The 17,730-nt window shown below is 40.9% G+C and overlaps 1 protein-coding gene across 1 annotated transcript; it reads right to left on the reverse strand.

Moving 5' to 3' along the window:
• Positions 1 to 234: 234 nt before the first annotated feature.
• LOC308079397 (fish-egg lectin-like) lies at positions 235 to 4,616 on the reverse strand (the record flags this gene model as incomplete). Its single annotated transcript, XM_080420863.1, has 4 exons — positions 235 to 568; positions 2,076 to 2,200; positions 3,982 to 4,196; positions 4,382 to 4,616. Coding segments are annotated over 4 exons (717 nt in total), but the record flags the coding sequence as incomplete, so codon positions are not given.
• Between the last annotated feature and the right edge of the window lie 13,114 nt (positions 4,617 to 17,730).

Genomic DNA, 17,730 nt, shown 5'->3' on the forward strand with positions numbered 1-17,730 from the left:
GTTAATCTGTAGTATCACAGGAGCAGAGTCACACCGCCAAACTGAATGCAATAGCATTGCAATAAATGGTAATTTCTGACAAAAGTGTCTATCTGAAAAGTAAATATTTTTGTAAAGGAACCAGACAGACAAGGATTACCTGACAAAGGTTGGCAGGGGCAGTAATAAATAAAGAGTTTTTGTGTTGTTTTCAATGCTGAATAGAAGTTTATTGAATGATTGAACACAGGAGAGAGAGCACCAGGGTTATATTTTTACAGCAAATAACGTTACCCGGTAAGGAAACATTCCCTACCCCCCATAATGTCACATCCCTAATGACTGAGTGTGATAATCTAATAATGTATCATTGTGCTAATAACTATTTGATTGTCAGCTATTAGAAGAAGTAGAAGAGAACTGAATGTCTGCCACAGTGTTGACACCTCACACAGTGCACTTCATGATGACTCCACTGGTGGACACACCATAAATGGTACCAAGATCATATGAGACTTGTCTCATGGTCATGCCCAAGGGAACCACCTTCCAACCGCTCCCATATGGACGTCCTTTGGAAATACCAGTTCTGTTAGGACACAATATTGATGTATAAATGTTAGAGTCACATACTGTACCATGGAATTGGGCACATGCGGTAACACATCGAAGCCAATGTCTATAAAAATGTTACTTTCCAACCCAGTACCTCAATGAAGTGATGTGCGTATTCTATTAGTTTTCATATACTAATTATGGGGCCTTGTCCACAGAAAGCATTTGGCTTGTATTGATGCCCGTAATGTGCTACCGTTGCTATGCTCATCTGCGTTATTTTCACAAATAGCCTAGCTTAAACAACGCAAACATGGACTTCTCATGGTTGTGGTAATCATTCCACATCAGGTCGTAAATGATCGGGTTGTCAGACAGACACAGCCAAACGTGACATTAATTAGAAAAGCTCCTCTCAAAAAGTTTAATTATTTTCTGCTTGAAGCTAGGGATGGGACGATATGAAAATTTCATGTCACGATTATTGTGACCAAAATAATTGTGATTTACGATATTATCGCGATAATCAAAATATGCTTTTGTTAACCACTTCTTCAACCCCAGCATCCATAGTCTGGAGTGGAACATTTGCCAAAAATAGCAGATTTACAAGCTCACAACGCGTTGCAACTTTTGACTGACTGACTGACTGACTGACTGACTGACTGACTGACTGACTGACTGACTGACTGACTGACTGACTGACTGACTTACTTACTTACTTACTTACTTACTTACTTACTTATCTACTTACTTACTTACTTACTTACTTACTTACTTACTTACTTACTTACTTACTTACTTACTTACTTACTTACTTACTTACTTACTTACTTACTTACTTGCTTGATTACTTTTGCCAAGATCATAGAGTTGTAATACATTATAATAATTGTATAATGCATATAGTGTGATTATAAGTCACTATAAGTGGTGATTGAATGCTTTAGATAAAGTGATTCCTTCTCCTCCAGGAATGTTATTGCTTTACTTAAAGCACCCAATAACTATAATCACAATATTCATCATAATCAATCAATTGTAATGCATTATAAAATTAATAGATTGTATTATAACTATGAGAATTTTAATACCCTATGATCCTTGCCAAAAATGTCTGTGATTCAGTGTTGATGATGATCAAATGCTCTATAACGTGTTATGATTATTGATATAAATCATTATGAATATTTATGAGTACTTATAAATATAATTCTACATTAATATAAGCACATTATAATGCATTCTAAGTCTGTTGATAATGCATAATAGACATTTAAATTGAAACTGACATATTTGAAGTTTTTGAGACTAATGTTCTACAGAAACAACTCAGTAAGTTTTATTTATAAACCACTGTTCATAAATGTTAGTGCAGTTCAACATGGTTTACAATACAAACAGACAACAATGAAAAATCCAATATAAAAAAAGTATGAAAAATAAAAACTGTAAAACCATGGAGGCTTAAAGACATCAAGATTTCAGTGTTCACACAAAAGAAATGGGGAAATACAAGTCTAAATTTAGTTCTGGCTCACCTTTGGAAAACTCGACCTTTCCCGTTTACCCCAAAGGCATTGCCGTCACTCCCCACCTCAACCATTGAGAGTTTTCCTCCAATGTGCTTCCAGCCTGAGAATGAGCAGGTGGCTGCAGACTTGAGCTATATATTAAAAAAGAAAAACACATCATCAACATTTAGTAGTCATCTTCATAGCCCAAAGAATGCCGATGCGTTGATTATAATGCAGATTAATAAATACATGTGGCTGAACTTTAAATGTCTTTAAATTATTTTGTTGTCTTTGTGTTTATTTAGATTTTTTTTTCTAGCATTATAATTTTTATGTGATATTATGATACTGTATGTCTGCATCTACAAGCTCACAACGAGTCGATGTAGATCGGCTAGTTGAACTATTTGAAAATATTTGTAAAAATAGTAAAAAACTAGAAAAAGTGCTCCTTGGAGCACAAGTCTCCGCCAGGTCAGGTAGGTTATTATGGCCTCCTGGTGGCGCTATAATAGGCCAATATGAAAAGGGTGCCATTTATTCCTAGGCCGTGCACGGCAATCGGACACTTGCATGCATGATTTGAGGCATTTTGTTCTAAAAATGTGTTTTGCTAAATTTGACCTGCTGGTGGCGCTATAACAGGCCAATGTTAAAAGGGTGGCATTTGTTCCTCAACGTAGTGCAAATGTGCATTCAAAGTTTCACCGCAATCGGACGCTGCGTTCATGATTTGCTCCATTTTGTTCAAAACGGGCCACTCCTGCAAACATTACATGTCAATGTTAGCCAATCAGGATGGAATATGAAAAATCAAACAGATCCGTCTTGATCACATTACTATAGAGATCATGTGTACCAATTTGCGTGAAATTTTGATCAAATCTGAAGGCTTAATATCAAAAAATGTGTTTTACATAAGTCTGCCTCCTGGTGGCGCTATAAAGGCAAATGTGAAAAATGCAGGGCAAAGGGTTTTCCTTGGCCTCTAGAGAGTGTGCATACAAAGTTTTACACTGATCAGTGCAGTTATAGGTAAAAACACAAATCGGCCTGTTACAGCGCCACCATGAGGCTGATTTAAACATTTTCAAATGGCATTTCTTCCCCGGCCTAATGGGAATGTGTGTGCAAAATTTCACGGAAATTGCATGCTGTGTTCATGATTTGAGGCATTTTGTTCGAAACGGAGTACTCCTGCAAACTTTGAGAGATAATTTTTGCCAATCAGGATGGAATATGAAAAATCTGAAATGAGCCGTTTCTTTTAATTACTATAGAGATACTGTGTACCGATTTGGGGGATTTTTGGCCAAAATCTGTAGGAGTACTGTTAAAAAATGTGTTTTGCACAAATTGGCCTCCTGGTGGCGCTATAAAAGGCCCATGTGAAAAAAGTGGAGCAGAACCTCTGCTCTGGCATCCAGGGAGTGTGTGTGCACAGTTTCGCTGCGATCAAGCCAACGGTGCCAGAGATTAGCTGTCCACAAAATGACAGAATGACACACACACACACACACACACACACACACACACGGACAGACGGACAGGGGGTAAAACATACTCTCTGGCCATGCCTTTCGGCCTGGCGGAGACAAAAAGGGCAAGTTGTGTGGCGTATAGGGCCCTATAGTATTTACTCTTATGAGCCTGTGTACAGCCTGAGATCTTCAGAACCTACTGGCTGTTGAAGACAAAGGTTCATCGTACCTTTGTTCACACAGGGACCCTTGGCTCTCAGGCTCTGGAATGACCTGCCTGAGGAGCTCAGCTTGAGATTGCTAAATCAGTGTCTTCTTTCTTCTTTGAAATCGCTTTTTAAAAGTTACTTTTATCGGAAGGAATTTATTTTATTTATTTATTTTATTTATTTTTTTTATATATATTTTTTCTCGTTAGTTAGTTAGTTATTTGTACCCAGAAATCTTACCGCGTTGAAGTAGATGTTGTCTTTGCTGTTGACTCCCCAGCATCCATATGGGCCACAGCTGATGTACTTCAATCTTCCTCCTACCGCAGTCCATGCTAAAAGGCCACGACCATTGAAGGCCCTTGTGTAAGCACTCCTAAGACAATAAACTCGGTTGCCTTTGTTAACTCCCACAACAAAATCATTGCCTCCAGCATCCACCTGTATCAAGAGTCCTAAAGGCAACAATTGAAAGAAAAAAAATTGAAGATATTAAATACAGTGCAATAGTGGTGTCAATAAACAGCCCAAATACCACATCATATCTACCATAATTTATTGCAAATGTGATGATTTATCAAATTATTTCTAATGACGTTTGATGTAAAGAAGGAGCTGAAGCTGAAAATGTTTTCTTTACCTGAAACTCGTGCCCAGCTGCCACCCACATATGTGTAGATGTAGTCTGAAACATGAATCCCCCATATCCCTGCTTCTCCCACTGAGATATGCTTCAGGTTGGCATATGGCAGTCTGGTCCAGGATGAGCCACTCAGAAAATAGGCTGAACGGTGTGTGTCTGTAGCAACCACTTGTCCCGAGCCAGCATCAACCTGCAATGCCCTGTTCTGCAGCCGTGGGCCCTCGGTGCATGTCCAACCTGGGAGGAATACAACATCATGATAATTATCATTGGATGAAAAATCTGAACCAAATAATGTACTTTATAACATATTCAAAAATCAAAGATCGAAAATGCAAGTTGACAGGAGATAAAAAGTGGACTGGAGGTCAGTGACTTACCCTGACAGAGAGCCGGTAGGTGACCCAGCACCAGCAAGAAGACTGCAATAGCTCTCATGATGTCTCAGTTGCTCTGCCTTTCTGCCTCTCTTCTCTAGGAACTGCTGTCTCTTCAGATTGATGTGGGCCTTTATATCATGTTCTTGAACCACAAAAAATCCCAGTGCACCCCTGATCACCACCTCAGGTGTGTGTTTATGACAAGGAGCACCCACAGCATCGGCGCGTATGACCTTAGGTGTGTGTTGTACCATCCAACCAGCTTGACAAGGATTTGACATAACGGTATCAGATCTACAGATGAATGTTCATATTACACTACAGAATGAGGAAACAAAGTTGCAGCCGACATGATTGCACACACCATGTGTCACACATATATAGTCCATGGGCCCAGGCCAGAATTTTCACTAATCAGGGACACTCAAGGTGGCAAACTCTAGTTGGGTATTTTGAAAAGGTCTATATATCTAGATAATATTTAAACATGATAGCCCTTCCCAAGTAGTAGCTTAGTCCCAGTTATCAGCCTTCAATGACACCAACCATAGTTCCAAAGAATGAAACAACTTTTTTTGAATAGAACATGTCATACAGAGGGGAAAAAAACATTATTCAATCTCTTTCATTCACTTATTTAACCACATGAACCCTAGCATGCCTATTCTGGGGCGAACATTCAGCAAATGGCATGTCTACTATCTCCCAACACCTCACGTTGTGATACGATGTGAACAGCATTTTCACTAATTAGTAATAGGGGTCACTCAAGTGAAACATTTGCTAATTCTAGTTTTGTATTTTTGAATAGGTCTATATCCCTAGATTATATTTAATCATGATAGCCTTCCCCAAGTGGTAGCTTAGTCACAGTTATCAGTCTTAAGACAGCAACCATATATTCAAATAATCAAGAAAGCGCGCCACTTTTCTTTAATAGAGGACATGTCATACAGAGGAAAAAACATACGAATTTTCTCTCTTTCATTCACTTTAATCAATGAACATCATCATAACTGTCATACCAATATCAATTATTCAGTATTCGTCATCGTCATCATTATCATCATCATAATCAGTTTTGTAATAATAATCAAAATCTACAAAGTAACTAGTAACTCAAGTTTTGAAAAACTTCCCAAGTAGTAGCTTAGTCCCAGTTATCAGCCTTCAATGACACCAACCATAGTTCCAAAGAATGAAACAATTCTCTAACTTTTTTTGAATAGAACATGTCATACAGTGGGGAAAAAAACATTGTTCAATCTCTTTCATTCACTTATTTAACCACATGAACCCTAGCATGCCTATTCTGGGGCGAACATTCAGCAAATGGCATGTCTACAATCTCACAACACCTCACGTTGTGATACGATGTGAACAGCATTTTCACTAATCGGGGTCACTCAAGTGCAACATTTGCTAATTCTAGTTTTGTATTTTTGAATAGGTCTATATCCCTAGATTATATTTAATCATGATAGCCTTCCCCAAGTGGTAGCTTAGTCACAGTTATCAGTCTTAAGACAGCAACCATATATTCAAATAATCAAGAAAGCGCACCACTTTTCTTTAATAGAGGACATGTCATACAGAGGAAAAAACATACAAATTTTCTCTCTTTCATTCACTTTAATCAATGAACATCATCATAACTGTCATACCAATATCAATTATTCAGTATTCGTCATCGTCATCATTATCATCATCATAATCAGTTTTGTAATAATAATCAAAATCTACAAAGTAACTAGTAACTCAAGTTTTGAAAAACTTGTAGTAGAGTAAAAGTACAACATTTGCTCCTGAGATGTAGAGTAGAAGTAAAAGTACTGCAAATTGGAAATACTCCAGTAAAGTAAAAAATCCTCAAAAGTGTATTTAAGTACAGTACTTGAGCAAATGTACTTTACACCACTGGTAGCAACATAATGTTTGTTCAGAAAACTGGCGGAACGCCGTGGTGTCACGCGAAGCGCCCAGGGCACCCCTGATCACCACCTCAGGTGTGTGTTTATGACAAGGAGCACCCACAGCATCGGCACGTATGACCTCAGGTGTGTGTTGTACCTTGTGATATTAACTATGTACACTTCTCTGGGCCATGACGGAATCTGTTTACTGTATGGGTTGTACGTGTACTTGTCTAAAAAGCCTGTAGCACTTGCCCTAGCCTTGCAGGATTATGCAGAGGCTAAAATGTCATTTAGAAGCATGTTAGGTAGACAGATGCCATGTTTTCATAATACCATAGTATAGCATTCCTGTTGTGACTGCTGTATAGAGCGTCGCAGTTCCCGCCCACTTCCTGTTTTTTTTGGTGCCGGAAGAAAAAACTCAATGCATTTTTCCATTGACATTTCCAAAAATATTTATATCTATTAATTTAAGCCTCGAATCAAGCCATCATGACATGACATGAATCATGACCATAAACGTTTGATTCTGTGATTTTTTTTTTTGTTGAAAACGGCAAAACAAAGGGTATTTATTAAATATAGTATATCATATAATTAAATATAAAATAAAAAAGAATCACAGAAAAAAACGTTTTATGGTCATGATTCATGTCATCTCGTGATGGCTTGATTCGAGGCTTAAATTAATAGATATAAATATTTTTGGAAATGTCAATGGAAAAATGCATTGAGTTTTTTCTTCCGGCACCAAAAAAAACAGGAAGTGGGCGGGAACTGCGACGCTCTATTGAGGGAAACATTTTGTTGACATGATGGTATGTTGTATGTACGGAATAGAAAAGCACTGGACTGGATGTAGAACTTTTGTGTGACTGTTGGTATATTGAATAATGATTTTCAGTGATTACTTTGCCAATGTGAAAAGGAATAATGCTATAACTGTTGAATTCATATGGATTGCTCCTGTGACATACTGTACAGTAGAAGTGAGTGTTGTAGTGACTACTACTGTAGGCCTACAGTGTGTGGTATATGTTTGTATTTTTAGTTTTTTTGAAAAGTTAATATGTGTAACTTAAGTTATATATCAGATTTAGTTTTCTGTCTTTAAGCCAAATGAAGCGTAGTATACCTTTGAGATGTGAGTGGGATTGAAATAATATTTAAAAGACTATGGTACCCCCGCTGCGTGGAAGAAGGTGTTAGGACGTGTGGAGCCCCGAGGGGAGACAGTGGCCAATGATAACACAAGAAAAAAAGGTAAATTTGACCAAAAGTCATCTGTGTGGTTGGTGGACTTTATGCCGTCACACAAGTGTCATGGTCTTCTTCAGGGAGTGATCGGGTTCAGTTCTCGCGCTTTATATAATAATCTGTGTATTAACTTTTTATCCTCTCCTCCACATTTTTTGAGTGCTCCTGTTCTTTTTAGACATAGTACGTACAACCCAGTAAACAGATCATGTCATGCCCCAGAGAAGTGTGCATAGCTAAATATCCCAAGGCACAACATACACACATGATGTCGTAGACACCGATCCAGTGGGTGCTCCTCGTCATAAACACACACCTGCCAAAGTTTGCAGGATTGGTTCGTTTTGAACAAAATGCCTCAAATCCTGAACGCAGCATGCGATTTCCATAACATTTTCCGCGTAGATTCCTACTTTGCCAAGGAAGAAATGCCCTCCTTTTCACATTGGCCTGTTATAGCTCTACCAGGAGGCCATAATAATCTACCTGACCATGTCTCATGTGGTGTATGTCTTTTGTTATAAATAAAACAAATCATTATTGAAAAAATATACAATGAACACAATTATTGAGTAACTGAGTTATTGAAAAATTACATTGACTTTGATATTTCAATGACAAGATGCTCCTTAATGGTCAAAACAATATCAGAAAGGAATTATAAATGTCAGAATTAGTTGAATTAGTCTTATTGTCACCGCCAGGCCGAAAGGCATGGCGAGAGAGTATGTTTTGCCCTCTGTCCGTCCGTCTGTGTGTCCGTCCGTGTGTCCGTCCGTCCGTCATTCTGTCTGTGGACAGCTAATCTCCGGCACCGTTGGCTTGCTCGCAGCGAAACTGTGCACACACACTCCCTGGATGCCACAGCAGAACCTCTGCCCCAAATTCTTTACATGGGCCTTTTATAGCGCCACCAGGAGGACAATTTCTGCAAAACAAATTTTTGGACACAACTCCTACAGATTTTGGCCAAAAATCCTGCAAATCGATACACAGTATCTCTACAGTCATTACACAAAACAGGTCTTTCAGATTTTTCATATTCCATCCTGATTGGCTAAAAATGGCTTCCAAAGTTTGCAGGAGTGCTCCGTTTTGAACAAAATGCCTCAAATTATGAACACAGCATGCAATTTCCTTGAAATTTTGCACGAGTGTTTCCACTATGCCGAGGAAGAAATGCCACTTGAAAATGTTCAAATCAGCCTCATGGTGGCGCTATAACAGGCCGATTCGTGTTTTTACCTATAACTGCACCGATCGGTGTAAAACTTTGTAAGCGCACTCCCTAGAGGTCAAAGAAAAACCCTTGCCCTGCATTTTTCACATCTGCCTTTTATAGCGCCACCAGGAGGCCGACTTATCTAAAACATTTATTTTTATATTACTCCTTCCGATTTTATCCAAATTTCACGCAAATCGGTACACATGATCTCTATAGTCATGTGATCAAGACGGATGTGTTTGCTTTTTCATATTCCATCCTGATTGGCTAAGATTGACATCTAAAGTTTGCATTAGTGGCTTGTTTTGAACAAAATGCCGCAAATCATGAACGCAGCATCCGATTGCGGTCAAACTTTGCACGCACATTCACACTATGTTGAGGAGCAAATGCCAACATTAGCCTGTTATAGTGCCACCAGGAGGCCACAATAACCTACCTGACCTGGCGGAGACCTGTGCTCCGAGGAGCACTTTTTCTAGTTGCACCTGTTTTTAGTCCTAACAATGGCCAAGTTATGGCCAAGGACCTTTCAAAGTCAACATCACCCAAAGTGGTCATAACAATATCAGAAATGAATTCCCCACCCCACAATTAGTCATGGAGGTATTGCATGTGTATATACACTCAGAAACAAAGAAGTTGGATTTTCATCATAGCCGATGGCAGCCATATTTGATTTGGCCATTGCGCCATTCGTGGCACTATGGCGGACGAGCACCTCTGTGTTTTTTCATGTCTAGGTACCCATTGTTCAAGTGAGAAATTCTCCTACCACCAAATTGCGAACGGGTCTATAGGCCAGGTGCAGATAATGTGGGGAGATAATGGCAAAAAAAATAATATCCTAAAATGTATTAAAGCTACTCATTTGAAAAGGCTATCATGTTTCAAAGTACTTATATGGACCCTACAAACAAAATGGTGCCAAAGAGATTTTGCCACCTTTCGTGTCCCTGACTTCTGGTCTGGCCCATGGACTAATAGTTAATCTGTCCCTAGAGCAAGGAACTGTCCCCTTGGACATGACACATGCCAAGACAATCCCTCTTTTTAAGAAGGGAAATTGGTCTGACCCCGGAAACTACAGACGAATCTCCATACTCAGTGTCACTTCCAAGGTACTGGAGAAAGTCATTCATGAACAACTTTATGGGTACATCAGTGACTCCAAACTGCTGTTTCCAGTCCGGTTTCAGGAAGTCCCACTCAACTGACTGGAAGTTGGCAAGCTAAGTGGAATGATCCTAATTGATCTCCAAAAAGCTTTTAACACAGTACACCACGGCTTACTTTTTAACAAACTTTCAGCCTTAAGGCGGTTACACACCGGCGAATGTGCGAATATACGCAAAATTCGGACTCGTTCCGAATAATTAAAAGACGCTTTTTCGCTTCGCTTTTCCGCTTTTTCGCGCCATGTACGCTTGCATTGACTTTATAAGGTTTTTAAAAAAAGCGTATTATTCGCACGAAAAAATCGCCCCGGTGTGTAAGGACCTTTAGGCCTGCTCTTCCAGCTTAAATTGGTTCATGTCGTATCTTTCCGACAGGGACCAAATCACGGACTTTCAAGGCCATCTCTCAAAGGCTCTGCCTGTGATTTGCGGCGTCCCGCAAGGTAGTGTCTTAGGCCCCCTGTTGTTTTAAATTTTTTATAAACGACCTCCAAGCTGCTTGTTCTGTTACCTTCTGCGGTAATAGCCGATGGATTGGGATGCTGCCTCATAAAGCCTGGAGCTGATAGAGAACCATTCCTCCTCAATGGAGTCATCTCTCATCAGGATAGGCTTCCAGGTTTTCAGCCAGAGAGCGGCGGAGCTTGTCCGGAGCCATAGGCTCTGCTAGCCGGGTACAGTCAAGCCTCTTCTTCCAGAGCAGGGCATACTTCCACTCGGAGCCTGGTTATGATAAGCGTTGACTTGCCTCATGACATGCCCACCAATAAAACCACTCCACACCTTGTTGTCTTTCCCCTCTCTGGCATTGAAATTGCCCAGCAAGAAGATCTTATCCTCCTTGGGTATACAACAGAGGACCTCATCTAATGCCTGGTAGAAGCGGACCTTTACGTCTTCCTTTGATGGTAGGGTCGTGCATATAGGCTGGCATATCTTTTCTTAACCAGAGGGATCCTGATTGACATAAGCCTTTCACTTATGCCAATCAGTCTTTCCGGGAGTTTTGGCAAACATCCAGGAGGGAGGACAGGTGCAGTCAAAATTGCGTGCCCTGCAGAATGAGGTGGATATGGAAGGCAGCTGAAATACAATCTTATGCCAACATTTATATATAATTATGCAAAACTTTTATGATGCAGTGAAAACCATCTACGGCCCAAGAAACTGCTCCGTCTCCTCACTGAAGTCTAATCATGGTGCAACCCTCATAAAAGACCAGAAGATGGGCAGAACACTTTGAAACTTGATCTTCAAACAGGGTGGCTACCTTTGCATCTGTGCCCTTTTCCTCGTCATCAGTAATGTGTGGAAGCATGAAACTGTCCCTCAGCAGTGGAGAGATGCCAATATCATTACCATCTATATAGGCAAGGGGGACAAGTCCCTCTGTGGCAACAGCCTATAGTAGTATGTCATGGGGAGGCAGTGGCTCAGGAGGCCGTCTTGGAATCCGAAGGTTCCAGGTGCCATTCCCGGCTCCTCCTGGCTGCGTGTCAAAGTGTCCTTGAGCAAGACACTGAACCCCTAATTGCTCCCGATGAGCAAGTAAGTGCCTTGCATGGTTACCTCTGCCATCGTTGTGTGAATGGGTGAATGTGAAGTACATTGTAAAGTGCTTTGGAGAAAGGCGCTATATAAATGCAGTCCATTTACCATTGAAAGATTGACATCGAAACGATACTTTCAAGTTACTTCCTCATACTGCTCATGATGCAAAGAGATTTCTGAGATGCACCGGACCAGTCTGAATTTAGCTTGAGGAACCCCTTTGCACCTAACTTAAAGGTATCTTATTTCCTAACAACAAAACTTCCTGGCTGACAAGAAAACTTTGTCCCACGACTACCCATCCAGCAGCATCTCAAAGAAACATTTTGGCAAAGTTTATCTGTTCCTCATAATAATGGTTGCCTTCTTTTCTTTTGGCTCAGCTCAGTGGCGCAGCCAGAACGCTAGTATAGGCTGGGCCTAGGCTGGGCCTAGGCAGTCCGCGCACGGTTGGGCGGATTTTTTTATTTTTTTTAAAACTTTATTTCGGTTTTAGGGTTAGGGTTATGTTATTCAATTCTTATTTTTGTCTGATTTTTTGCCTGATCTTATTTATTATTAAAAAAATATTATAAAAAATAAAAAAATCCTTTTCTTTTTTTTTTTATTGCAAAATTCACCCAGGCCCACACATGGCTGGGCCCCTGGCTCAGCTCCATATGACCTCTGTCTGTCTGTCTGACCGGGTTTTTCTCCTCGGTGCGTTCAGTAATTGATCTGACCTTGCACATGGCCAATGATCACTACCATGTGCAGACACTCCGAACGATATTTTTCACCTTTTCCCAAATTCAAGCTCTTTAATATAATTTTTCCGAACTGTTGGGATTACATTACATTACAGTCATTTAGCAGACGCTTTTATCCAAAGCGACTTACAATAAGGGTATTCAACATAGGTAGGGAACGAAAACTACTAATCACCAGAAGTCTTTAGTGCATTTTCTGCAAAAACAAGCAACCAAGAGTATACCTAGCGCTAAGGTAAAAGTGCAATATATCAGCTACCTATTTCCTTAAACAGATGAGACAAAATAGTTAAATCAAATGAGCATGAGCTAAAACAAATAAGTGTATCGACTAAACAAGATCCAATAAACAATACAGCAATAGAAAACAAGCGTTCGTACAACTAGTTAACAACAAGTAGGTCAGGCAGAGAGGAAGGGTAGTGTTTCCTGAAGAGGTGGGTTTTCAGTCTGCGGCGAAATATGGGCAGTGACTCTGCTGTCCTAACATCAGTGGGAAGTTCATTCCACCACTGTGGGGCCAGAACAGAAAAGAGTCGTGACCGTGTGGATCGGCCAGAAGGACCCTTGAGTGACGAGGCAATCAGTCGCCCCGAGGTGGCAGACCGAAGTGGTCGGGCAGGGGTGTAGGCATCGACCATAGCCCGGAGGTAAGAAGGAGCTGTTCCTTTCACTGCCCTATAGGCTAGCACCAGGGTTTTGAACTGGATGCGAGCCGCTACGGGGAGCCAGTGTAGAGAACGGAGAAGGATAGTCAGGGTTAAAGTGGTAGCTATTTTTTCGAACACCTGGAGACTGGGAAGTTATCCACTGTATACTGGCAGGTGGCTGTCCTGAGACAGGCATTAAATGTGGCATGGTCCAAGTATATTCCATGTTTGGCGTTTCATTAATTGACAACTATAATAACACTCCACAATCATAATCCATGGAAACCCTCCATCGACAGCCTAGGATCTCCTCCAACCTAAATGTTAGCTTACGTCTGATCAAACTTGCCTTCACATTAAACTATTGTGACACTGCAGTCAATTAAAATTCTGGCATGCCCTTCATTAATCACTCATCATATATTTTTTTGTCTCTCAAGTTTCCTTGTTCCAGTGTTCCATTGGCATTTTATCCTTGACGTTTCCGTGAGAAGCATTTAACATATAATTATTATGTCTAATAAATCAAAAACAAATCAAGTGTAGCTTGCAGGGTGTATCCTTTTCCATTGTTACATGTGCATGCCTTGGACTTTCTCATCAACAGAGAATACCTGATCACCTTAATGGAATCCACTAGCTACCGTACAATGCCATGTGTGTGTGTGTGTGTGTGTGTGTGTGTGTGTGTGTGTGTGTGTGTGTGTGTGTGTGTGTGTGTGTGTGTGTGTGTGTGTGTGTGTGTGTGTGTGTGTGTGTGTGTGTGTGTGTAACTTATGTGTCTGTAACGCAGAGAGTGTACAATTGGAACCAAATGGACCCGTAACTCTCAGAGTTAAATTAACACTGATTTTACAGTGTAGATTGGGGCTTCCACAGATAAGAAATGCCATCAAATGGGGGTCCATGGCCGCATGCATATCAAACTGGGGGTCCTTGAAATCTTCTCTTATGGGTCCCTGGCCTCCTCTGGTCCTTAGTCCAGCAGTTACAGGCTGGGCTGGGCTGGGCTGTCAAGGTGAGGTATGTGCCTACCGAGCCAGAAACAAGGTTCATGCACGTGCACGTGCACAGGCACGCACGCACGCACGCACGCACGCACGCACGCACACACACACACACACACACACACACACACACACACACACACACACACACACACACACAATTTCTTTCTGTCCTCATGATGACTTATTATCTTGCTACTATGCAGGAGAACATAAGAGAATTTATAGGTGAACACCCATGGCCTTGTAGTTGTACCCGCTCAATATTCTGTAAAAAGCAAGACAAGAATATACTCCACTTAATCAGCCTCCACCATACTAAATAAACTAGCATGGATGTCTCCCCTGCATAATAGTGGGTTGCGTCTTTAAGAAAAGTTTGTATGGACTTTAGATAAAACGTACAATATAAACTCCATATGATCTACCTCATTGTGGGAAGAAGTCAAAGACGTTAGGAGCCCTTGCATGAAACCAGCATGACACAGCATTCCTTTAAATCCTGTCATGCCACCCTCATTATCTAATCACTCATCATGTAAGTTCAGAAAGTATTGTGAGCTGTACAAGGTCACATTCTGACCAATCCGGTCAGCGACCAAAAATGACACCACTGTAGTGTAGAGTACCCTGAAACGTGCGTGCGTGCGTGCGTGCGTGCGTGCGTGCGTGCGTGCGTGCGTGCGTGCGTGCGTGCGTGCGTGCAAGAGATAAAGGGAGAAATGAGGAGAGATGAACAGCTATTTAATCGTTCCAGGTTGCTCGGCTCTCTTTCTCCTCTCTCCCTACATCCTCTCCCAAGACGCAGCTGTCTTCAGGATGGTCTCATCCTGCACCCCGGGCCGGGCCCCTCTCACTCTCCTCTTTTCCCTTCTGTCCATCTTCTGCCCTCTCCCACCCTCCTCCTCTGTTTATGATTCACAGTGCTGTTTTCATCTCAAATTCTCACCTCACCCCAGTGCTTCTCGTCTCCACACGGCTACAGGATCAATACAGCCAGGATGGCTATACGGTAACAGGCTTTACAGTAACACCTAAACATAATTTCCCGAAAATGCGTGCCTTCCCCATTCAGTTCCTGGCCCACACAGCCCTAAACCAGTTGTATTGCATTGCTATGCTTTGACAAACGCAAACTAAGTTTAATCCTAAAAGCAGAATGACCAGGTGCTCACGGAGAAAAAAAAGAGGAGAACAGGCTTTATTAATTAAAATGCCAACATGTTTCAACCATCAGGTCTTTAATCCTAGTTAGTCAACTTTGAAGGATACATGGGTTTCCCCCAGGAAATAGTACTAGTAGCAGTAGGAATACTGGTGGTAGTAGCAATTATGCCTATATGTTGAGGGTCACACAAGAAAATAAATACATTCTTGAAACAAAATAAGTCCACACCCAACCACTTAATTTAAAAGTTTTGCAGGACATGCAGGACATTACAGAATGCTTGAGGATTGATTCATATTTATCTATCTCTCGTGCACACGCACGCACACACGCACGCACGCGCACACACACACACACACACACACACACCTGCACCTCAACATCATTTCCCGAAAATGCCTGTGTTTCTCATTCATTCGTGTCTTATAATCCCATAAGGGATGGGTCTTATGACAAGACACGAAAATAAAAATGTATTCACACACACACACACACACACACACACACACACAGAATTGCATTGATTGCACAATTTATACTCCATCATACAGCTGCGTCGTTGTGCTTTTTTTCCACTTTATTTTGTGCACTTTATAACACTAGACAAGTGTCCTTTCAGCACCGGCCTACTCGGAAATGATGCAAGTTGGGAACGATGCAAGTTGGGAATGCATGCTCCACCTGTTGCAATAGAGCATAGCAGTGGCCGCCACTGAATCGTGACCATAATAAATTTGATTCTGTGTCAAAACATATTTTAATAGGCTATTTAATTACATTATATCGTCGGTGTCCAGGACGAACCGGCTAACTCCATTTTCATCTTTTTTTTTCTTTTCATAAATCAACGCTATAGAGCACCGAAGTCCTGACGTGACTCGTTCATCCCCAGGTTTGCGGAAGTAATTTCTCTATGGAGAATAACATTGGGTCATCTTAGAATCGTCTCATATAAGAATTGTGGTCCAAAAATAAACACAGCGTGTCGGCGTTATTGTCAGGGAGGAGGTTCTTTATCGTTTATGATAGTCAGTCACTTATATTTGATACAGTCTGTTTCTGGCGAAAATGTAACTAATTCGGCGGAAGTAACATTAGCGTTTTCTCACCGTCAGTTGATGCTTCATATCCATAAGAGTCAACCCGCCGGGGTCATTTGTTTATTTTTGGAACACAGTTCTTATTTGACGCGATATTAAATACGTCTATGGGATTCAGAACGGGGGTGGAAAACTGCGAACCAGGTAGACAAACAAAGGATGTGTAAATGACGTCAGACTTCGGCGGTCTATAGAACACCCTTTACGTCTGTGTAAAAAATCTAGACATTTGAACCAATGAAAAGTATTAAAAAGCGCCTCTGACGAAAACTCCCAACTCCATTGGATCCTCAAACTGTCCGTCAAAAACAAACAACTCCCCCCTCTCCTCTCCAGTGCTGCGTTTTCAGAGCATGAGTAGAGCGCGCTGCGCAGTGAACGAGGAGGAGGATCACGTAAACACACTCCCCGTAGTCTGTTAAAACTATGCAGTGTACCTGTTTATCAAACTTAGCACTGATGCTAATGTTATGAAAACAAGTAATTATATTTCTAAAATCTATGAAGTGTTTAATGAGGAGAGCAATGTGACAAGAAGAAAGGCGTTCATAGCATTTCTGTCGCGCTGAAACCTCTCCCTCAGCAGCGAGTGGAGCTATTGTTTTGGACACTAACTCCATTTCAGCTTGATTTCTGCTCGTCTGAAACTACTAACTCCACTAGCGCTGGGTAAAGTGTTGATTTACCCGCGATTTGGGTAAAGTGTTGATAATATAATGACACATGCAAGTATCTGACAATATATAAAGCCACTATACCAACTTTGATGAGGCAGTATTGCTTTGTTTTAAAAAATATAAGGTTTTCTTCATTTCCTGAAATTTTTATATTTTGTTTTTGCGTTTCCTGAACAATGAGCGTTTTGGAGTTAGCAGTTTCGGGCTGGACAGCAGAGATATACTATTTAAAAAAAATTAATTTTTTTTTAGGTTTTCAATTATATTTTGACACAGAATCAAATGTGGTATCATTACATACCAGGAGCCTGGATGGCTTGGTTCCATGCTTAAAATAGTAAGTTAAAATATTTTTGGAAATCTCTATGAGAAAAATTTATGAATCTGTTGAGCCACAAAATGGCCACCACTGCTAGGCTCAATAACCCATTATACCCATTGTCTGTACCTGTTGTACCGCCTCCCTTTCTCCCTTTTATAAGGAGATC

This window comes from Gymnoscopelus braueri, assembly GCF_963280865.1.
Source record: "Gymnoscopelus braueri genome assembly, chromosome: 23".
NCBI classification, from domain to species: domain Eukaryota; kingdom Metazoa; phylum Chordata; class Actinopteri; order Myctophiformes; family Myctophidae; genus Gymnoscopelus; species Gymnoscopelus braueri.